Source organism: Dermacentor variabilis, chromosome 7 (assembly GCF_050947875.1).
Source record: "Dermacentor variabilis isolate Ectoservices chromosome 7, ASM5094787v1, whole genome shotgun sequence".
NCBI classification, from domain to species: Eukaryota; Metazoa; Arthropoda; class Arachnida; order Ixodida; family Ixodidae; genus Dermacentor; species Dermacentor variabilis.
This window is the reverse complement of record NC_134574.1, coordinates 44907090-44930746: the sequence shown is the minus strand read 5'-3', so window position 1 is coordinate 44930746 and position 23657 is coordinate 44907090. Positions and strand designations below refer to the sequence as shown.

At 45.6% G+C, this 23657-nt stretch overlaps 1 protein-coding gene across 3 annotated transcripts in view; it reads left to right on the top strand.

Moving 5' to 3' along the window:
- The window catches only part of LOC142587416 (signal-induced proliferation-associated 1-like protein 2), a 194338-nt gene extending 180648 nt beyond the window's left edge, over positions 1-13690 (top strand). For all 3 annotated transcript variants that reach the window (XM_075698427.1, XM_075698424.1, XM_075698426.1), the window contains exons 26-27: positions 5131-5221; positions 8360-13690. In XM_075698427.1, coding sequence (XP_075554542.1) covers positions 5131-5221; positions 8360-8500 — 232 coding nt within the window. In that variant the 3' untranslated portion in view covers positions 8501-13690. The remainder of the gene's footprint in view (positions 1-5130; positions 5222-8359) is intronic.
- Positions 13691-23657: the final 9967 nt, after the last annotated feature.

Genomic DNA, 23657 nt, shown 5'->3' with positions numbered 1-23657 from the left:
GTCTCTAAAATTTTTCCTTTCCAAGCTGGAGGAAGACTTTGTTGCTTCGCTGACAATCTTCGTCTTGTTTCTCAAGTAATCTGAGGCCGCCTGCTTCGAAATATTAAATTCTCGAGCAACTCCGCTTTGAGACCGGTCGCTCAGGACTTGTTGCACAATGGCGATCTTTATTGACATTGTGGTATATTTAGTACCACACTTGCCAGCATTCCCCTCTTTCTTGGAACTGAAGAGCGGCTGCCCGACAGGGGCACTACCACTGCCGCTCGGCAAACCCGATCTTGTTTTTGGATAAAGCCAGCCGACTCTCCGTTCTCAAGCTGTCAAAACGTGTATTCCTTGCCTCTGCCAAACCGAGCTCCCAACAGTAGCAAGCTGGTTTAACGGCCGCATTGGGAACTTGCAATAGAAATGGTGATTCTGCAGTGCCCTTAACAGAACGTTTTAGCTGCAGAGCACTTCTGAGTTCTGAAGTGCGAGTTGTCTCTGCTCTGCTTCTGCACGCAGGGCGTGCAGAAGCAGAGCCGCATTAATTAGAATTACAGTTTAGTTACTTCGAGCAGGCATCGAAGAGCGAGTCTGTGGAACAACTGTGGCAAAGATTTAAAAGTAGCATCATAGCTTGCGTCGAGCACTTCGTTCCAACTCGTATTAAGAAAACGCGCAAACGAAACCCCTGGATAACACGCAGCATTATCCATATGAAACGGAAAATTAAAAGACTACGAAAACAGAAAGTGAGAGCGATGGAAGTTGCAGCTATAAAAATTGAGATGAAAGAAGCTCTTGTGAAATCAAAAAAACAGTTCTTTGATCACACGCTTGCCAACTTTCTTAAAAGTTCACCACACAAATTTTGGCGGTACTTCAGTGAAAGAAAGGAAAAAGTTGAACAGATCGAACATGAAGGGAAAGTTCTGACACGAGTTGAAGACTTAGCTGATGTTTTCAATCGCTTCTTTCAATCTGTTTATACGACAGACAAAGGTGATAAGATAGGCGAATACATGAACGGCAACATGAGGACCGCAATGGAATCAGTTATTGTCAGCCGTGAAGGTGTTTTACAATTGCTTCTTGAAGTAGACGCGAAGAAGGCAAGCGGACCGGATGGTCTACCAACTGAATTTTTGAAACGATATGCCGAATGGGTTTCCTTTTACTTAGAGATAATATATGCGAAGTCAATTGAAACTCGTTCACTTCCACAAGATTGGCGCAATGCAATAGTAATCCCTGTTTTTAAAGGCGGCAACCGTATGCAAGTAAACAATTACCGACCCATATCCCTGACGTCAGTCTGCTGCAAGGCTCTAGAACACGTTATTGCAAAGCATACCGTATTTACCCGCGTATAACCCGCCCCTGCGTATAACCCGCACCCCTATTTTTGAACTCGGCGGAAAAAAAAAAAAAAAGCTCGCGTATAACCCGCACGTTTACCTGAAAAAAAAAAAAATGAGCGCTAGAAAGATGCAACTCACACTCAGTGATCATTTCGTTTTCAGAACATTTATTCAAACGACCGCCACCACGTCACTGGTTATCCGATTCTTAATCGACGCCGCTCTCACTACTGCCATCCGAGGCTTCATCGCCACTCTCAAAGACGTAGTCGTCCTCGGAACCATCCAGACTATTACTGATCGCACATTTTTTAAAGCTTTTGCGCACCAAATCGGCCGGTATCGCTTTCCACGCATCCACGATCCACTGGCACAGCAATGGAATATCAGGCCTTCGCACGCGTGCCGTCGGTGTGAGGGCGTACATGCCGTCGGCCATCCACTGGGCATACAGCCGCTTCACGTGTGCCTTGAACGGCTTGTTCAGGCACACGTCGAGTGGCTGTAGCATGGACGTCATGCCGCCAGGTATTATGACGAGGTCGGTGCTGGTCTCGGCAAGGCGAGCCTTCACCGCATCAGTGCAGTGGCCTCTGAAGGAATCTAGTACGAGCATCGACCGGCGTGCCAGCAAGGCACCTGGTCTTCGCTCCCAGATTACTCGAAGCCAGTCACCGACTAGGCCACTGTTCATCCACGAATTTTCTTCCGCACGCACAACGATTCCTGGGGGCAGTGGAATGCTAGGTAGCGTCTTGCGTTTGAAAATCACATACGGGCGCAGTTTCGTGCCGTCAGCCAAAGCGCATAGCATGACTGTGCAGCGCAGCTTGGCATTTCCGCCGGTCAGCATGCTGACTGATTTGGAGCCCTTTTTTTCCATGGTCGTGTCCATCGGCATCTCAAAGTACACAGGTGTTTGATCAGCATTTCCCACCTGAGACAGCAAATAGCTGTGCTCCTTCCGAAGTGCGATCACATATCGTTGAAAGTTCAACAACTTTTCCTCGTAGGCTTCAGGAAGCCGCTGGCACATGGTTGTTCGCCGCCGCATAGAAAATCCATGTCTTCGCATGAAGCGCTGAAGCCATCCACGGCTTGCACGAAACTCACGTGGAATGTTCAATTCCCGGGCCAACTTCAGGGCTTCCATTTGCGCCATCTCAGTCGAAACAGCGTGGCCACGACTTCTCTGCTCCTCAATGAACTTCGCAAGCTGCGTCTCGAGGTGGGGGTACGCGCCAGTCTTCGGACCCCGAAACGCTCGCCTGTTCCGGTTCGTTGCTTCGAGACTCTCTTTTTTCTTCCTCCAGTCGCGAATGCACGACTCGTCGACGTCATGCTGTCTTGCAGCAGCTCTGTTGCCGATTTCTTCGGCAGCGGCTATAATCTTTATCTTCTCTTTCGCTGTGAAACACTGCCGTCGAGTCGCACTCATGATGCCAAAACAAAGCAGGCAAACAGTGCAAACTGGGGTAAGTACACTAAACAGCGCCTAACGCGAGGCTCAACAATGCTGGCCTTTCGTTGGCCCTTCATCGGCTTGACAAGCGTCGATTACGATGGGGATGGCGGACTACACGGGGAGGCCGCCGCACATTGCGGTGAAGCCGACCCCCCCCCCCCCCCCTCCCAAGGAAAAAATTCGCAGATAACCCGCACCCCCACTTTTTAAACGCGTTTTTTCACATTTTGGTGCGGGTTATACGCGAATAAATACGGTATTATTAGTTTTCTTGACACTAACGAGTTACTTTCCACAATTCAGCATGGATTTAGGAGCGGTCTTTCTACGGTGACACAGTTAACAGAAACACTCCATGATTTCTACCTGAACATGGATGCACACCTACAAACAGACGTAATAAGCGTTGATTTTAGGAAATCTTTCGATAAGGTTTCTCACCGTAAATTACTTTTTAAGCTCGATAAAATAGGAATAGGTAAAGAAGTAATACAATGGATAGAGGCCTATTTATCTATGCGTCAACAGTCCGTAAGGATTGAGGATTGCATTTCAAATCCATTGCGTGTGTACTCTGGGGTTCCCCAAGGTTCCGTTTTGGGACCAATACTTTTTTTGTTGTTTGTAAATGATATCGGTGCACTAGTCGAACCGCCTGTTAAAATGAAACTTTTTGCTGATGATTGTTTGATTTATTCGCCAATAGGTTGCGAAGATGACCAAATTAATCTAAATAAATGCTTACAGGCATTAGACGAGTGGTGTTTAACATGGGACATGGAAATAAACTATAGCAAAACAACATTTACGCATATTCGCTCAAGCAGGAGCAAATTTTCCTTCATATACCACATCGGAAACCATCCTCTGAATAATGCAGCTTCTTTCAAATACTTAGGAGTCAGTATTATGCACACATTGCAATGGCACTCACACGTTGATAATATATGTTCTAAGGCAAAGCAAAAACTATACTTTTTAAAGAAAAAACTGGAATGCGCTACACAGGACGTGAAATTAACAGCCTACAAAACTTTTGTACGACCAGTCTTGGAGTACGCTTGTGTTGTGTGGTCCCCTCATCAGAAAGTCCTGAAAGCAAAAATAGAAAGAATACAAAGATTGGCAGTCCGTTTCATATGCGGTAAATACCGACGCATGGAGTCTGTTACAGCCTTGTTAAAATCGTGTGAACTAGAGCCTCTGGAGGAACGCAGAAGTAAGCATAGGCTAAAGTTTCTTTTTAAAATCATGAGTGGGCGAACGAAAATAAACAAGGATCTATATCTACAACCCCCAGGACGGAGATGCGATCGTCTAAACAATAGCAGAGCTATTCAACCTTATTTAACACGTACTGATGCTTTTCGTTTCTCCGTTTTTCCTGACACAATTGAAATGTGGAACAGATTGCCTGATGCAGTTGTGAGCAACGAGGGCTCTGCCGAATTTGAAAATGCGTTGGATACTTTCTTTTACGAGAATGTATACTAAATTGTTGCTGCGAGCACTTTCGTTGACTTTTCTTTGTATAACTACTGTTATTTGCTTTTGTTAACTTCCAAGAGCGCCAGTGCATTTGTATGTTACATAGAAAGAAAATTATGTATCATGTATTCTTGACACATCACCCTCCCTGTAATGACCCCAACAACGGGGTTGACAGTATCAAATAAATAAATAAATAAATAAAATTAAAGCGCACCACAGAGTCTAGGCGACACAACATAAGCGGTCGTACGTGAAATCAACACTTCTGTGCCTGCCGCAACAGCTTTGCGGCTAGGGCATTGCTCGAGGTCACAGATTTGACCGAAGCAGTCGCATTTCGGCGAGGGTGAAATAAGAAACGCTCACGCACTTTGATTTCGAGACACGTTTAAGAACACCACGGTGCCAAAATTAATCCGGAGTGTGCCACTACGGCCTGCCTCATAATCCGATTGTGGTTTTGGCAATTACAGCCCCATAATCCAATTCAAGCTTAATGGTTCTGCCACGACGCGATGTGCCATGTGAGGCAGAGACAACGTTGAACCCTTTCAGAGGTTATGAAATATGGCGCAAAACGCCTCAAGCAAACACCTCTCCCTTTGTGTTTTGTGTATTACGCAGACAAACAGCAGGGGTGCACGCAAGGTGACGTTTAACATCAACTCACCACTCTGGTGTTGTACCAAATGTTGAAGAAATCAAACATTCTCCGTCAACATCATCGCTAATTATTGTCAGTCAAAGCAAACAGCACAGAAAGCTTCACTTACGCCGATTTGCACAGTGTGTGGGATCTGCATTTCTTTTTCTCCTGGATACTTCCAGCACCAGTAGCAGCGGCAATCTCAAGCAGCCGGAACAGAGACTGCAAGCCCTTGAAGACAAGGTGGTGAAGCTCCAGGAAACTCTAGCACAGGCAAGTGCTCTAGACGCTTACGTGGGACAGTTAGCTTGGGCTTGATGGAGTTAAATTTAATTACTTGGGCATGTACCTAATTTACAATTGGACCTCACTGCATGCTAATATGAGAAGCGTTTTATATTTAATTCATTGTATTCAATAATTTGTTATATCGAGGTTTCACTCACTCTGCATTTAGTATTGAGTTGCCCAAGTTCACCATATCTGCAGCACCATCCAGATGCTGACACCCGCTGCGGTGGCGTAACGGCTATGTTGTTGCACTGCTAATCTCGAGTTTGCGGGATCATATCCCGGCTGCAGCAGCCGCAATGCAAATACGCCCGTTTCCCTGCACTCGAGGCACATAAAAGAACCCCAGCTGGTGAACATTCGTTGGGAATCGCCCACTACGGCATGCCTAATAATCAGAATTGTGGTTGTGGCGCGTGAAATCCCAGCATTTAATTTTAATCCAGATGCTGCGACTGACGCCTAGTACTGCTTAATAAGGTGGATTCACACAGTGTACTAAAACATAAACTTAGATCCACAGACTGTATGACTACATACTCCCCTGAGTGGATCAGGAATTCCATGATAAAGCTCTTTTTTTTTTCTCCGTCAATGAATGTAACTTCAAATTGAGTGCTCCAGTCTAAACTTGGTCTTGCAAACTTTCCAGTGTATTTGTCAATTTCAGTTTGTGTGCCTGAATTATGAATAAATGCAGTTTTTTTTTAAGCAATCCTTTGGCTGGCGCACTTTTTCTCAGAGGAATACATTTCAAGGCTTCTTCACCTTGATCGTAGGTGGCATTAGACCAACAGCATTTCATCGCTTTTCACCTTGGGATTTTTGCATTGTGAATAAATGAAATATGATACACTGTTAGATACAATATATGGAAGTGTGTAATCAGAATTAAGTAGTAGTTCACTACATTAATGTCTAACTGGTCCCGCTTTTTATTTTTCAACTGCTGACAAAGTTGAATCTTGGATGGATTAATTGTGAGTCCAGCTCTCGTATTCATTGAGTGAAAGCTCTTGGTTTGACGTCTTGATATCCTATTTTGGTAGTACATAGCTATGAAAATTTCGTACTGCAATGACTCGCATCTAAGCTGATAACCTCCACCCCTTTTTTTTGTCTTCTTTCTGCTCAAAATTTACGAGACAAAACATGGGAGGAGCTTGCCTAGGCTCGAGAGGTGCAGTTGGTGGAGTTGCGTGTGTTAATGTCACTTGACAAATAAATGCACCCTTATATGGGCTGTTATTTGGTGCTGCGCCAGAGCTACAAACTTGCAGAAGACGACGTTCGAGCTATATTTCTAAGATTAGCAATTTGCAAAAGCAGTAATTGGCTTTCATCATGCATACAGAGGGCTTGCACTGACCTCACCTTAGCCGCCATGTTGGAGTGCCAGCATGGTCAGAAGCTGCATCTTTTGGGTGCCTTGTAGTGGTGGTTCTGCCGTGGTTTTTGCACACATGCCGTCAGTGTTCTGACCACGTCTCTGTGACATTGAACCAGGCTGCTCATGGCAGCGAATGTGATACACTCACGTCATCCTAGGTGCCGTGTTAGAGGACCAACTTGGTTGAGAAGCCGAGTCCATGATGTTACGTGCACGCTATCTATTGAGATCAGCTAATTCTCGTAATAAACTTGTTTGTTTACGTGACATTTGAAGCAATACTGGTGTGTCCGAACTGAGCGGTAACAACGTGTAATGGTGGTTCACTTGTGAGGTACTACATCTTTAACAATGTGAGTACCAATTATAGCAAGGGTAGTCAGTTCACGAAATTCCATGACTGTTAGTCAGCCGGTGAAGTATTGCATCTTAGGCTTGTGTGATTATAAATTGTTTGGTATGAAGCAAATAGCAGTAGTATTGGAATAATTTGAATGCGATAGTTTGGAAGTTGCTGACTGAGGAAGAATAGCTAAACCTTACAGTCATGCCAGCTGTGCTTCTGTGTGAACAAGACAGGCAGCAAGCCTATCTTGTTGGACATGCTAACAGGCATTCTTTCTAAACTCATCTCGCAGCCTTCTAAAAAAAAACTCATTTCAGACACATTAGATAGAGCATTAGGCAGTACAGTCTACAATGAAATGGACAAGGAATCGAGTTAATGTCAATACAAATAAGTGAGCATCTGAGATGACAACCACAATTTGACATGTCGGCATAGTCATGTAAAAGATATGCAAATAATGCTACAAATAAGAAAGTGTCTAGTTTTATGTTTGTCTCTCCCAGTTGACTTGGGTTCCTTTTTTTTTTTTTTATGATCATGTAATTTTGGTGTATTGGATCAGATTTCACACTAGCATAAGCCATGTGATGACATACAATGATCAACGGACTAAGAATGGAACATGACTTGCTACAGCAAGGCAAATATTACTTTAGCAATGCATGCAGACGTGTACAAATCTTTTTCATGACCTTGTCGTTTGGGAACATATTTCCAGATTTACCAACAATGCAACTACTAAAACAGGAGCATTTGTGATATCATACTTCTGCAGTAACTGTTCTGTGATAGATTTTGTGACATAATTACAATGACAGTATAAAAGAAAACATTTGTTGGCTGTGCAAAAGGACGACAACAGGTGCATAAACACTATGCATTTGCCTGCATTATATTTGTGTGTAACTATGGTCAACTTTCTGCGCAGCCTAGGATGACTTTTAATTGAACAGCCGTTTGCCCAGCAACACTCCCTCTTGCATAGCACACAAAGTCAATACGCAACTACTAGAAGACATAATTTGGTTCCGTACTTTGGTTTGCGGAATTTTCGTTGCACTAATATTCAAGCATCAGAGTTTTCAGAAGCTTAAGTGTCTTAGTCTTGTGTGACACAAAGCAAATTGTTTCTTAGTCATATCTTATGCATATAATATATGTCTGTTTCTGTATTTTGCAGCTTCAAAATTGCACGTGATATTTATCATTCAGGTTTATATTATATGTGGGATGTCCAATTGTGCAGCAAATCCTATTTAGCGAACATACACAAGTGATTGCCATGTCAGTGCAACAGTTGGTGTATACTAAAATATAAGCTCCGAAAGCTAGCCAGTCAAATATCTTTGCAATTCTTTGTTTTGCCTGTGAACCCCCACAGGAGCAGCACAGGAAGGCAAACCTTGAACACCAGGTCCGGCAGTTGCAGCAGGAGAACCATCGTCTGCACGAGCAGTCCGAGACCGCGAGTGCCCAACTCCGCCGTTTTGCAGACTGGTTTTTTGGACCCTCAGATACTTAGTTGGCAAGCTGCCCGGAACTTTCACATTTCTCAGTCTGCCTGCTTCTCCACGATGGATGGAAGACAACAATATCGTTGTCTGCTGAACGTGGTGCTTGTTGTCTGCATGACCAAAACTCAAGCTCTTTGGAAACCCAACTAGTACATTGGTCAGTGGTTCAGCAAGTTGTTTCGTCTGCTGCATCCTTTAAACCTTCTGCTCCTCCAAGATAGGCACAGGACAAACAAAGTCATCTGCTGGCCGCTAAATGTGTGATAGTTCATCTGTGAAAAATTGAGTGAGAATGCTGTGCACCCAAGGGGTTGTGGTGATATGACACCATTCCCACTGCTTTCTTGCCACACAAAATCGTTATGTGCTCCTCGTACAACTTCTCAGCGACTTCAAAACTGCTTGCAAGCTGCTGTTCTTAGCTTGTGTGTCAGAAAGAAAGTTGCCCAAAGTTTGCTTTGGTTGCTGTCAAGGCAATAGGCCAAGACTGACTACGGCGGGACTCAATTTTTGGCATTGCAGAGCGAGTGCAAGGACAAAGTGCAGTGAAGTGTTTGCTGCAGTGTTTCTACACCTGAAGCATCGGGCATTGAAAAGAGCTCAACCATTTGCCAATACCCGGCTAACATCAAATGCTGAAGCTCGGATGAATGGATTGCTGTGGCTGTGTAACTCCGAAATCCATCTGTATCATTACGTCTCAGCGCTTTTGGCCCGACTTTTGCCGGCTTGGGTATAACTGGCTTTTAAATGTATCCGTTCCGGCAAGCATCTGTAACCTCGAGAAGTGAACTGCAAATGTGTGTGACCGTGGTTGGTGTCTGCCTCAGACTCTGGGAACTGGAGGAGTTGCCCAAAATTCTAGCGACTTTGAGGACACAGTCCAGTGAACTGGCATTCTGCACCGTGAACACTTTTTTCAGCCCCGGTTGACGTGTGACCAGTGGCTAGAGCTGGGATGTACAGCTCAAACTCAACTGTACCTTACGTCAAAACTGCAACTCACCATGTAATTGTTGTTCGTATTCTTGTAGTAGATGTTTTATGTGTGTTCGTGTCATATGTTCAACATGCCTACCGCAAGAGGACTGGGTAAATCATCATTGTGCGTACTCAGCCCACCTTTGCTTGCAGGCAGCTGTGCTGTGTCTCTCAAGATAGGAATGCTATGTGCTGATCTTCCATCATGCATCTGCATGCAGCTTGTTTCATCATGTTGCCTAAATGTGGCAGCTGCAGAGAGCTTTGATGGACACATTTAGCAAGTTCGTTACTTGTCGCCCAACTTCCAGCGCAGTTACAATGGCCTTATGTTCTCAAGTTAGCCAAAGCCAAACTTTTAGCAGCATTTGAGCCAGCCGCCCGCGGCACACGGAGATCTAGGCTGATGGCGTTGAAAGCCGTTGAAGACTTGTCATTATAACTTATTCATTACATCTGGTAAATGTGCGTTGGCATTTACAGAGCACAGTGTGTGGCAAGTGTAAGGACTATGTTTATTGGTGTGATGTTATGAAAGACTCATTTTCTCATTTCGTTTTTCAGATAGGACATGGCAGAGGCCATCCAAAATTCTCTTCATAAAGAAAAGACATCAGTCTTTGTTGATTAGATAGAAGGACAAGTCTGATTTCAGACACTTCTGCATCCTAAAGAAGGCCTTCTAATTTTGAGTAAGAATAAGTTTAAAGAATGGTTTACTCTCCAAATGGTGCCATTTGCGTATATTGTGCAATGCTGATATAGTAGTAGGTTCACTTATGAGACTGCACAACATTTAGTACTGAATTAAATTTTTTTACTCTATGGTAGCAATCTGTAAAATTTCAGACCTAGAACTATTGTCTGATTTTTTATTCAACATTCCATGGAATCAAATGTGCCAATGAAAGCGCTGCAGCATTGAATCTTGAACCACCAAGACTGTCCACAATGCTCCTGAATGTTGCTCTTTGCTCATCTGGTGTACCTTAGATGTACTAATGTGTGTCTAACAACTGTCTCGAATGAGGGACGCCTTTGGAACTCATTATAATGTTTAACTTTTAAAGAATTTTCTGGACATTGTCCCTACATTTCCTGTGTATCATAGTATTGCGTCCAGCACCGAAACCATTTATCTATTGCATTTTTATGGCATATTTTTATTCCGCATTACTGTTATTTTTTCTTTTGACGTAATTGTTGCAGCAACAATGGGTGAACTAGAATTGCAGCATTTGTGGTAGCCTACTTCTTATGTCAGTGGCGAAGGTAAAACACAAGAAACATTGCTTTTGATGCATGGGTTTTTGAATGCAAGGGCATTTGGAAATTCAAATTGCTAAAGGATTTAGAAACCAGGTGTTGGAGGTCTGGCTTATGGTCATTTTTGTTCTGAGCCCATGGCCCACTGTCTAAGTCCCAGCCCATTAACACTAGCCACAGGTGCCTAAAAAAAAATTGTGACTCCAGGAGACATTACTACATTATTATTACATTATTAGTTAGTTACTACGTTATTTGCATGAGTATCACATCAAGGGGTGCTCTTCAAAACCTAGTATTGCCATTAGAATTAATGAGTTGCTAGCCTAGCTCTTGGGCAATGACTGTGGTTATGGTATGATATGAAAAGGTTGACTTTCCAGCAAGGCTCTGTTCGCCAACGCCTGAGGCCGCTTCTTTCTTTAAGCCCAAAGTCGGGCAGGGTGTGGTGGGATGGAATTTCTCATTTGCTCAGGGTGCTGTTTTAAACACGATATGAAGTGCTTTCTCATTTATCTTGCTCTAATTACACAAGATTTTAAAAAATATTACGTTTATGCAAATATGGTAGTAAGCACAGTTGTATAATGTCCTTCTGTTTCAATTCTGCTTCACATGTTTTTCTGTGTAAACCTTTAGCAAGCAGTTCTCATCTAGTTGCCACAGTGTCTACTACTATTTAGATAGGTGTTGTCTCTTTTTCACATAACTTGCAGTTCCTTAAAACAAGTTCTTAACGTCGTAGGACTCCAGCTCTTCTAGACTTGCTTCTACTGGGCTTTACTAAAGGGAGTTGTATGTTCCCTTGTTTGGATTTCACTTGACTTTTCGTGTTCTTCGTGCGTGAATCTGTAGCAAAGAGTTTTGGTGTTTTGGGAGCAGAGCACAATGCTTTTCAATGTCATCTTCCATTTCTGGTGTCTGAAGAAGTGGAGAGAATTGGTTCTGAGCCTTACTGGAAGCCCCTTCGTTCTGTAACATTGACGGTGCATTCCTTCTGCCTTGTGTCAGGTGACTGGAAAATCTGTGATCTGTTTCAACTGTGTTAGATTTGTTTTGTTTTTTTCCTCCCAGAGCCATCGCAACGAGTTTCCCAAAACGTTAAAGGGCATTTTGAATGGTGCAAGGCTTTTGCTTGAAGATGTTACCTAGCCAGCAAAGGTGCATTTAATGAATTTTGCAGTTGTAGTAGTTGACTTAGCGCGTCCACACTCTGACCGAAAGCAACTGTGTTGTGGTCAGGGATTCCTCTTCTCGTTTCTCTAGCTCGGCTGTTTACTCGCACCTGTTTATCGAACTGCACGTGGCGTAGTATATGCATGTGCGTGTACGTGGGAGAAATCGCCATCGGTTTTGTGCGACTCCTTCATTCCTTCACACACGCAGGCTCATTGGCAGTGCGCTCATTCCTTAGCTGTCGCATAGGTTCGTCATTTCAAGACAAAAGGAGAACCGCACAGGCTCAAGGTTTCTGTTGCCACTTTCCATATCTGTGCTCTCTGCGTTAGTTGCCAGTTTTCCGTGCCCAGTGTGAGACATTGAAACAGTGTGGTCATTTTGCCGTCCTTTGTAACTGGTACCCCACAACCGTGGAAGAAGCAAAACTGACTTTCTTTGTGGTGGCTGCACCCGTGACTATTACTCACTTTTTCCTGCTTGTCCTTTGCTCTTGGCAGCAGTGTTCTGTCCTGACATACTTTTTGATGTAGCCCTATATGGACAACATACTTCATGCCACCATCGCAGGTCTGTCGCCGCAATTTTCACCACAGTTTTGGAATTCATTTACTAGACATTGAGGAAATGGTGTGTTTTTATGCATCCCCATTGAGGCAACGAGAGTACGACTCCTAACGTCAAGAAAACGGTACTGTTTTTATGCGTCCCTGTTGCACTGATAGTAATACTCTTTATGGGATGGAACTATTTGGTCAGAAATGACAATCTGTTTTATAAATTTCCCACAGGTGTTGCACATATGGCTTTCTGGTTGCTTGCCTAGCCGCTGTTTAGCTATCTGGCAACTACTTGATCAAATTGGCCACTGGTGCGTTGGATTCCAGTGTTGTCCTGTGATGCTACGTGTTGTGGCGCCGTGCATATTTAGAGTGTGACTCTGTGTTTGATATCTGTCTGTAAGGACTCCTTACAGCTACAGTGAAACCATGCTGTACGTTACCAAATTGCTGTGCATTGTTTTAGTTGGATAGAGCCCAAGCGTCTCATCCTCTGTAGGCCTCTGTACCAAACTCGCGCTTGTAGCTGCCAAAAATGCCAAGACCGTTAATCCGCTTCCGGAAAAAGTGCTTCCCGTGCTAGCCTACTTTGCCCACCAAGATTTTCTTGTTTGAGATGCAGGCGCCGCAGTAGCGTCACATTTGCCTCATCATCACACAAGTCTTGATTACTCGCGCCCACTGCTTTTACTGTATCACTTGGTGTCTTCCTGCATGCACAAAACAGGAAAGCTTGTTGCTGGTGTTGGTTGAGCATGATGTTACGAAGGTTTCAAGATGAACAGCAGCCTGTTTTGACATGTGCAATCGCTGTGCTGTTAGCAAGACTTAAGGAGTACTGCATTTGCTGACAATTGCTGTGTGTGCTTGAACTCTTTTCAGTTCACTTCAAGATGGAGGCATTGCCTTTGCAGGTTTAAACATTTTGTTGTGTTGCGCTTCAGGGCCTCATTTAACTACATCCCTTCATAAATATACTTGTACAATACCTCAGTCTCTTTTATCCGCGAATTTTATGAGTTTGTTTTTACAGCGCAGGTTATGTGTGACATTTGTAGGGTCATCTACATTTTCTTTTTTTTTTTGCTGCTGTTTGCCCATTAAGAATGTCAGATAAAAATGCCTCCCATATTCCCCCATTCCCTACAGTTCTTATTTTTTTTTTATTTTGTAGAAAAGCAATAATAAAGTAGCCAAAGATGCGTTCGAAGGATCGCTCATTGTCTTGTTGTCTGTTTTATGGAGATTCGTAAACTGTACGACTTAAGCTTGGTTACACTGCTGAATATACACTGAATATGCTCTTATGCATTGCTACTTACGATGTCTGGGCATGATAGCACAGTATACAGTGTCCCAAGTAGCATGCACCAAAATTTAAACATATGCAAATGCCATGTAGCTGGACAGAACTAAGGCAAAGTTGTTTGCTGTCACTTGGAGATACTCAGATTACTTTTTTGTGTTGCACCTATTTACATATTACTCTTGATTAATTAATCAACTTCTCAAATATTACAATTAGATTAAAAGTGTCAATGATAAAATTGTAGAGCAACATGAAAAACTTCCCACACATCTTTCTGTTGCTCAATAAGTGCTACATAAAAGTGTTTTTCCGAGCATGAAAGGAGCTCGTGAGTATATGCAAAGTGCCTCGAGCAGCCAGTTGCGTGGCAGTTGGGACACCCTGTATATTAGAAGACTAGTGTTAGGACATCCTGTATACAGTCAAACCTGGATATAAAAAAATTGAAAAAAAGCTCGAAATTTTTCGTTATATCCAGGTTTTTGTTACATGCAGTTTCAGGTTAAGACTGGTAAGGATCATGCCAAAATGAAATAAAAATGCGACAGATATCAACTGAAGTGAACTCGCCATTCAAAGAATTTATTTAATAGGGAAGAACTGCATAATTTTCGCTTGCTGTTTTTGCCCGATCGAAGCCACTACTCGGCGCTCCAAGGAAACTAAGGCATCCAGGGTTGGTTCGTTGTCCTGCTAGCCGATGAAACGGCGCAGTACGTCCACCGCATCCATCAATTCCCTCGTGGTAGGCACCACACAAAACGTATCAGGCTCTGACGAACCGTCACCTTCAAGACTATCTTTAACGGTTTCCACAAGTGCTGCATCAGTCATCTCTTTCGCAGGCACGCCGCCATTGTCCGCAAACAAGAAGTCGCACAGTTCGACACCATGGGGCACCCCACGGTTCATGTGTAGGTCATCCAACGCTTGTGCGACCTCTGTTGGGCTTGAAGGTTCGTCTTCAGGGACTGTAGCTTGAATGGCCTGACTTACCTGAGCCGTGGCGAAGCAATTGGTGATCACTTGTGATCCGACCTCTTGCCATGACGCAGCAATCATTTCGATGGCTTGGTAGATACCTGCTTTCGTCGGCCGTTCAAGGCGGATGTCCAGGAGCAACTTTTATATCAATCGACAGCGGTAACAGCATTTAAAGCTGTTAATAGCCCCTTTGTCTAAGGGTTGTATGACAGAAGTGCAGTTAGGTGGCAAGTACTGCAGCTCGACGTTCGAAAGCTGTAGGCCTTCCACATGGTGCGAGGAGCAGTTGTCAAGCAGCAAACAAATGCTGGGGCCTTGTCACTCGACGTCTTGGTTGAGTGCCTTCAGCCAGTCGGAAAAAATTGCCCATGACATCCACGCTTTGGAGTTTGCCACATATTTTACTGGGATCCGCCTTGTTCCTTTAAGACATCTGGGCTCGGCATTGCGGCCAATAATCAATGGGATTCGCTTGTCGCTGCCATCAGTGTTGGCGCAAAGCAAAACCGTCACACGGAGTTTACTTTGCTTTTCACCGCGGCAGTCTTCTCCCTTTAGTGACAACGTGCGGATCGGCAACATTTGATAAAACAGGGCCGTCTCATCAGCATTATAAATGTTGGCAGCTTCGTAGCGGCTGAAAATGCCGGGAAGCTTCTCGGCCACCCACGAGGCAACAGCATGGAGGCAGAATTGCCAGATATCACCTTTCTGACGACACCGTGCCGGCTTTTAAATCCATGTAGCCAGCCCTTACTCGCTTTGAAGTCGTCGTGGCCCAGGATGCAAGCAAAATCTATGGCGTTCCGCTGCAAAATCGCGCCACTTAGGCGCACGTCCTGTGCTCGTCTATCCAAAAACCATGCAAACACGGCGTTGTCCACATCAGCATATGTCGGCATCTTCATTTTTTTCTTCTTGGCACTTGTGCCCAATTCCATCACAGTGTGGATGCTTTCTTCTGCAGCAAGAATGGTTGACAGGGGGCTGGCTGGTATATTGAAGCGGGCAGCGACATGCTTTTTTTCACCGGTGGTAACCGCATTCAAAATTGAGAGCTTATCTTCAAGCGACAAAACTTTGCGTTTCCTCACAGCGGAACTCATCGCAACGAACCAACACCGTAAACACACACACCTGCACACGCACGTCAACACGCTGACGAAGAAGGCTTGCCCGCTGACGAAAGCGGGCAAGTTCGGCTGTGCGCTGGCAGATGCAGAGGAGGAGGAGGAATAAACATTTATTGACGAGAAAAAAAAAAATGGGGAAGGGAGCGGTGCAGGGTGGGTCCCTGTTCCAAGACTCCAACGGCCACTGCGACTCGCCCAGCTTGATTGATCCAGGAGGCCCTTCTGGGCCTCGAGGTCAGCAAGAGCGAGGATGACCTCCCAGGGCTCCCTTATTAAGGTGAGTAACAAAGGTGAATGAATAGTATGAGGTCTTTTGGCACACTCCCATGTTACGTGAGGCAATGAAAGCGAGGGCCCGCACCACGGGCAAGGGTTATTTTACAAGGTTGGGTTTAGCTTATGGTATCTACCGAAATGTGGGTAGGTATGCGTCTTTATTCTTCTATGTTCCTGCGGCTCCTCCACATTGAGTAGTTTGTATGGCGGGGCCTACTGTTGTCGGGTTCTTCGCTGGTGCTACAGTATATCGCGGACGAGTAGGGGATCGTCTTTTTCATTCTTGTGCGTATCTCCAGCTCAGTTAGTAAAGCCTCGAGCTAGAGTGTGTGCCTACTCGCTACCAGAAATGCCCTCGTGGCCAGGACACCATAAAATTGCATGAACTTCTTTCATTGTGTCGCCTATGATTTTAAGGGCGACTTCTGGTATGTTGCCTTGTAGATATATTCTGCATGCCACTTGCGAGTCGGACATTATTAAAGCTGAGCTGTTTTGCTTTTCCTTGTATGTGATAGCGAGGGTGTTCGCCGCTGCTTCTGCTGTAGCAGTGCACCTTTAGCAGTAATCAAGACGCAATGTATACAGATGCAGCTAATTTAGCCAAGGACACGTAATTTTGGCAGTTCAAATTACATGTGGCAGATCCAGAACAACAGCAGCTGGGGCCAAGTTTTCATCGTAATACATAAGTGGCGTCGTAAGTAATGCTTTTTTTTATAACCTATCCCCTTTTGGGCAGCGATAATTGTTCCTGCATTGGCGTTACTCAACAAAACATCAAAACAGAACCTGGACGTTTCGCCAGTGGCGTAGGTAGGTCGTCTGGCACCCGGGGCCCTTAGCTCTTCTGTCACCCCCCCCCCCCCAGGTGTAGTCGAGGAAGGTGCGGATATCAACAATTTTCGGGTGTCTTCGGACGTATATGACCCCCCCCCCTCGTTGCTACGCCGCTGCGTTTCGTCACCTATGCGGATGGCATCAGTATACGAATGGCCTAAAAGAAGTAGGGCCATAACTGGGTGGAGGGGGCGGAGTTTAGGGAATCCTGACCCCCCCCCCCGCCAGCGCGAAGTCGTGCTTTAACTTTTTGAGAGCCACTAAAACATTGTTTTCACAGTGACCACTAGTTGCCAAACTTTTTCGTACACTAACTTAAGTTAGTGTTCTATAAGGTACATTTTCTGGAACAAGATACCAGGTCGTGCTAGGGATGTCCTCAGTTCGTCTGCTACGGGATGAGGACATCCTGAGGATGTTTTGTGTTGTCTGGGTTGCCTGATATTACTACCGGGCCACTGATGGAAGTGCTGCGCCAATTGCGCCGAACCGCGCCGTGAAGGAAATTGTGCTACATGCCGCACAAAATTGTCGTTTATGGCAGGTATTGCCGTAAACAACAAACCCGCAGCAGACCCGCAACAGCTCCGAATTGGGAACATGTATTGGGAACACGTACATTGCGCGCGCGGAAAGGCACCGCTCAAAGCCATCCTTCTTTGCGATCGCCTTGCCCTCGCACGTTTTCTATCACAGCTACAGCATGTAGACCTAATTATGCTGGCAAATGGTAGGCACCGTCCATGTATTCTACAGTATGCTAGGCCCTATTAGCGGCGAGAATTTTGGAGTGGTGCCATCGCGAGTGACGTCACCGCCAGGACAGCGCTCGCTCCAGCTCGCTTGTATAGGTGTGTGGCTCGACTGCCGCACGCGTTCGTTCCCTTCGTGTATGCTTGGGGTATGGGAGGCTCGAGCCGTACTTACTGAAAGATATGTCGGCTTCTTTGTGCTGCCACGCCTGAACCACAGTTCCTTCATCAAAAGCGCATGATTTGAGAAAATTTGCGGCTTGAATATCGCAAGCTATGTAGCGTTGAAGGGGTGGTTTGGGTGGATTGCCGGATGGGCTGGGGCATAAACGTGAGCGGCCAGAGCGGTTCAGCCGCCTGGTGGCGTAGAGCTCAACCAGACAGACACAGCTAAAATTGCAGTAAGCTACTATATACTGCTTCGCTGCTGGTGCAAGTTTTCGGCAGCGGCGTAATTGTCCACACGGATTACGCCACTGTCGAAAATTTGCACCAGCAGCTAAGCAGAATATAGTAATTAGCTCCGTGTTTGTGTGGTTGAGCTTTGCACCAACAGTTGGCGCTACCAATCTGGCCGCTTAAAGCCCCTTAAACTTCGTAAAGTAGTGCCACGCTTTGAAGAATGCCGCCTCCCCCTCCAGCGCTCTGGCCGAAGCCAATGCGGAGTCGCTATTGGCCTAATTGCATTACGTGGCCCCTTGCGCCGGCTTCGTTTGTTTACATTCACGCTTCAGTGCCATTTTTGCTTGAGAAGCGGCGCTTGTTGGCACCATTCCTTCCGTTCCTGTTTTGTGTTGTTTTGATTTTGCGAACGCCTTGGAGGATGTTTTGTGGCAAGTGCGACGTCGCTTCACGTCATTTTCTGTGACCATGACCTGCTGCGCGTACGGATGCCAATATAGTTTTAGCGAAGGCAAGAATCTGTTCGCGATACCGTCCGGTACCTAAGTGCGACGGGTTAAGAAGAAAGACATGGCTTCACCGAATCGGGAGGGAGAACTTCCGACCAACTTTCTCCGCGCGACTATGCGAGGTAAGTTGTGAGTCTCTCGGAGTATATAGCATGTGCCAGGCTTGCGTATTGTGCTGCGGGCAATAACGTAGTAGATATTGCACAGTTCACTGTGCATGTTGTAATTTGTACGCATGCTTTAACACGATTTTTACGCAACATCTTGGTTTATATACGCACTACGTGGTCGTGTTAGTCGTATTTGGTGCGCTTAATTTATTTGGTACGCCAACCGGCTTGAGTTCGCGGGCACGCAAGGTTGCGTGCAATAACATGATTACAAAATTTTTAAGTTTCAGCGCAGTTCTTTTGACAAAATTTCAGTCTCGATCATGAAAGCGCCTCAGGAGAGCAGCTCTCTGCCTTTTGCGGTTACTTACTAGCCTTCTTTAGATAGAATATCTTTGTTTGCCTCATTTGTTCGTGTTCCCGTTGGCGGTCGCCCGGTGGATTTGCGATACAGAGGCACCGATGAAAAGCGTGCGTGCTCTCCCGAAACCGTGTTACACGGTGCGTTCGTCGCCGAGCGTCAGCATCATAGGTAATTGAGACGTATGTGCTAATTCGAGTGAGCTTTAATGTGTGCGAAGTTTAAGATGCGGCGGTGGAACACATGCAAAGAAAACGTGCGGTCGCCCGCCCGTTCGCTGGCTGGTTTAGTCGTCGTTCGTGCTTTGTCGTTTGCTCGTTCGTTTAGTTCGCGCGCTCGTATAGTCGTTCGCTTGCTCGTTCATTCCATTATTAGTTTCCACAGTCACTCTGCCTAATTGAGACGTGCTTGCTGTAGGACTCTTAGACTGGTGCGTTTATTTACGCAATGAGACAATAAATGGTGCACACGTCTTTTGTGACTGCAAAGGCAAATCTGTAATGCATATATACTGAAAATAAACTTAACTTGCAACTCGAATGCCGTTTCATACCATGTTGATGTTTTATAAAACATCGTTGCACTTGCCGCAATTTCGGCCGCGTCATGGCGGGGGGGATTCTTTGCGCGACCATGACTTCACTAATAAAGTCATGTCTCGCAAATGTTACTTCGGAGGGAGTGCAACCGTCCTCAATGCATGCACCTCAGTGCAGCTCGGTTCGCGACAAGTACGTCACTTAGTAAACGGACGAACCAACGCACGATGAAGTGTTATTCGTGAAGTCATTAACCTGAAAACAATTATTGAAGCCCACAGTGGTCTTGTTTGAGATTTAGTCAAGCATTGTGATCGCTCTCCCGCTTCGCGCACGAATGCTAAAAACTTGTTTTATTTTCTTGTGTACGCAGATTCCAGACTCGATGATCGGCCGCGGTATTTCTGTCGACGTTGAGACACGAGAACCATAACAACACCAGCGCCCACCTCTGAGCCTTTGCGCGCGCTTAGATTGGCAAGCACGCACGTTGGCGGCACTGTAGCTTGTAATACACTTTCGAACCTTCAGAGCAGTGATCTCCGTCAGCCTTTGTACGCCATAGCTGATACGCGCCGCGAATTCACATGGTAAGGGCGGTGCAGATTCTTTAGGCTGAGGGCTTGCTGGAAGTCAAGATGTCATTCGATCGTAAACCTGTTATTTAAAACCATTCGCAACAAGATCTTGCGACACACCCTTGACAAATGTTGCGTACTAATTGTAGGGCGCGCGATACATTCGCAGTCGTCCACTCACAGCGTTCACAATCCTTGAGATGCTTTCTTAAAGAAATAGTTATCAAAAAATGAAAACAAAGCTGCCGTTACTGAATTTGTATAACCATCCGACTGGAAATTCTATGCTGTACACGATGTTACGCGGAGCTGGAAAGGCAACGTGAACGCCCAAAGAGCACTGCCTGGCTATGCGTACATTCACTCTCCGAAAGGTCGTCTGCTGCGCTCGAGCATCGTAGGCGGCGCCACGGTCGAGAAGGGAGCTTGAAAGAGACGAGAAGAGAGAAGTGAAGGCGGAGGAGGAGAGTATCACTACTTTACGAAGTTTAAGGGGTTTTAGGCCGCTCACATTTACGCCCCCGCTCACCCGGCAAACCGCCCGCGCTTACCGGAATACTGGACGCACTAAAATTCTCTATTATTGCGACAGCAGTTATATGGACCACGGCCGCTCGATCCAAAAGCACAAGGTGCGGCCCGCCGCGTCGCGCCAGAACGGCGTCTCGGGCCTAGTTCTCCGTGTGCCCGCTGCGGCGCCACTGCTCGGGGATGGCTGCTGATAGAGAGCGCCTTCCCAGCTGCCTCGGCACGCGCGATCTCCACTCCAGTTAAGGCGTAAATAATGTGTTTTATATTGGAAATTGCAGATAAAATATTTTAAGTCATCATTGGAAGTGCTGATTACGCCACAAACGCGAACAGATTGTCACAGGGGTGGAAATTTATTCTAGAATACGCCTGAACGCTATCCGTGACGGTAGCCCGTACGATGCACGACCGGATGATGCACTTCCATCGAGAGGTTCTGCTTGAAGCAATCTATCAGTGCTTTTATTCACTTCTCGGGAACACGTACGCAAAGTAAAAACATTACATAGGGAGAACTTGTACCGAGTTTCCCAAGTAATGCAAGCTAACTTAGATGAAATAAAAACGCTTTGTGTCCTTTTTCCGCTCTTTGTAATACTTGAACTGAATTTCGTTGTTGTGTTCATAAACTAAGAGGCGGTTTTTCACTGCGTCCCGTTTGAACTGCAATTTTTTCAACTCTTCTCCTTACTGGTAACTATTTTTTTTTTCAATCTCTTGACTGCTTTCTTTGACTGTTCCAAGACGTCCACAATATCTAATGTAGTTTGGCAGGCCTCGTCAACAGAAAAGCTACGTTTAGAGCATGATTCTAAGGCAGTCTCTGGAATTAGAGCTTCCACCTCGTCGCTGAGAAACTGCGAGGCACTTTCGATGTTGGGGCTTTCTCCTGAGCTGCCGCAATTATCGCTTGCCTCAAGTACTGTGGGATCAGTAAAGTTTCTTCGATGGCGTTTTTTGGGCTGCACATTCTCTTTTTGCAGGTACTGTGGATATTTGCAAAACACGGTCGGTGCCGCATTCGGAAGTAGGAGCCTATCGTGTTCCTTTTATAGTCACTTTCTGTAAAGTGCAGGGAACATACCAGACACCTGCCACTCGGTTCCCACTTGCTTCCTTTTCCCGACACTCCTTGGCGAGAGATATCTTGAGCCACGCTTCTCGACACTCCAAGTCGCAGGGGAACTCGTGATATTTCACAGTCGGGTCCTTTTTGGCATTTGTGTCGCAGAGTGGCACACAACATTTGCGTGGCATCGCGCCGCATGAACGAGGCTGGCTACGGCACACACTCACACCGAAGAGCCTTAACAAAACACAACAAGCACAGGCAAACGTGCTCACGCACACGCACGCGAAAAAGCAAGAGATGAGTGCATATTGCACGAGGCAAACATCTGACGCGAACCAACTTGCTCACACACACGCACGCGAAAAAGCACGAGATGAATGCATAGAGCACGAGGCAAACACGTTCTGGCGCGAGAACCAACGCCCGCATAGCCCCGGCCCGAAGTCGCGAAAGCATCACCGAGCAGTGGCGCCCTCACCAAGAAAAGCGGTCGCAACTGTAAACTCTGCCGAGACGCGCCCGCCTATTGTCCGCGGCGCGACGTAGCTGGCCGCACCTTGCTTTGCATCGAGCGGCCGTGTATGAACACTCCAGGCGCATTCCTGCCGTCGCCGTCATGCTTCGTATACAGTCCAAAAGTGATATCATCGTCACCGCCCTCCGCATGCTGTATACGCGAGTGAAAGCGTAGAAGAGGGGGGGGGGGGGGGATGGGTGAGCCGACGAATGGTGGCTCAGCCTTGTGTGCACAAGGGAAAAAAGTGGGAGGAAGCGCGATTCCGTCGCGCGCGATTCATTGGGGCGAGTAGAGGGTGGGCCCTTAGCATTTTGTGATCTGTGAATCTGATTTCGCAATATGTTTATTTGCCTTGTTTGACGCATTATGTACAATGACTTTTGCTTAGATACGCAGATTTATTAGACTCACACGTATATTTAAATAGCTCGTTGCAAGGTTTTGTGTGAACTTTGCAGTGAACTTTGTTTCCAGAGACACTTTTTTGCCCTTTATCAAGATGTATCTTCGCATTTCTATACTCCATTGTATATTCGTATTTGTAAGGTATATATTGCAGAACTCCTGCTTTTTATATGTGCTCTCTGTTGCGACTATAATTTCGGTGCAATTACACCAATACACGACTGGTGACAGCTGCTCGAACGAAGAACATCGTCATTGAGATTTTTCCCTGGCCGTTGCATATGTACAAAAATGTAAACGAGGTTCTTGAATGACAAAGTTTCACTAAAATATTAGTCCTCAACTTGTTCATTTCAAGGCCTTCACGTTTTTCATATCAGCGGCATGCACTGCCTTGCTGGTGTCGAACTGACAGCTCTAGAGATCGTGTGATATTTTCAACACTTATTAAATAGACAAAAAAAGTGGAAGCATTCACATCAGTTATTTCTGGCACAATATTTTTGGGACACAGGAATATATTTTTAATGAAAAAATAAGCATTTTTTCTTGACATTACGTGGCGTTCAAGAATTCGTTTGCAGCATCTTTGGCAATGGCAATGCAGTTATTATTCATGTCCCTCAACAAATTCGATATGGAGGAGGCCGCGCTGCTACGTGAACGGCGTTATGGCACCAAAATTCCGGCGTTATGGCACCAAAATTCAATGGCACTAAAATTGAGGCTCGAACCCTCAAACTTTGGTGTCAAATAGGGCGAAGTGAATTAAGACAGAGTTAATTAGGGCACTCTAACTCAAGACCTATGGTGGGAGTCGAACCCCGTTGGATATAGGGGCGAACCAGCCATATATCAAAGTAG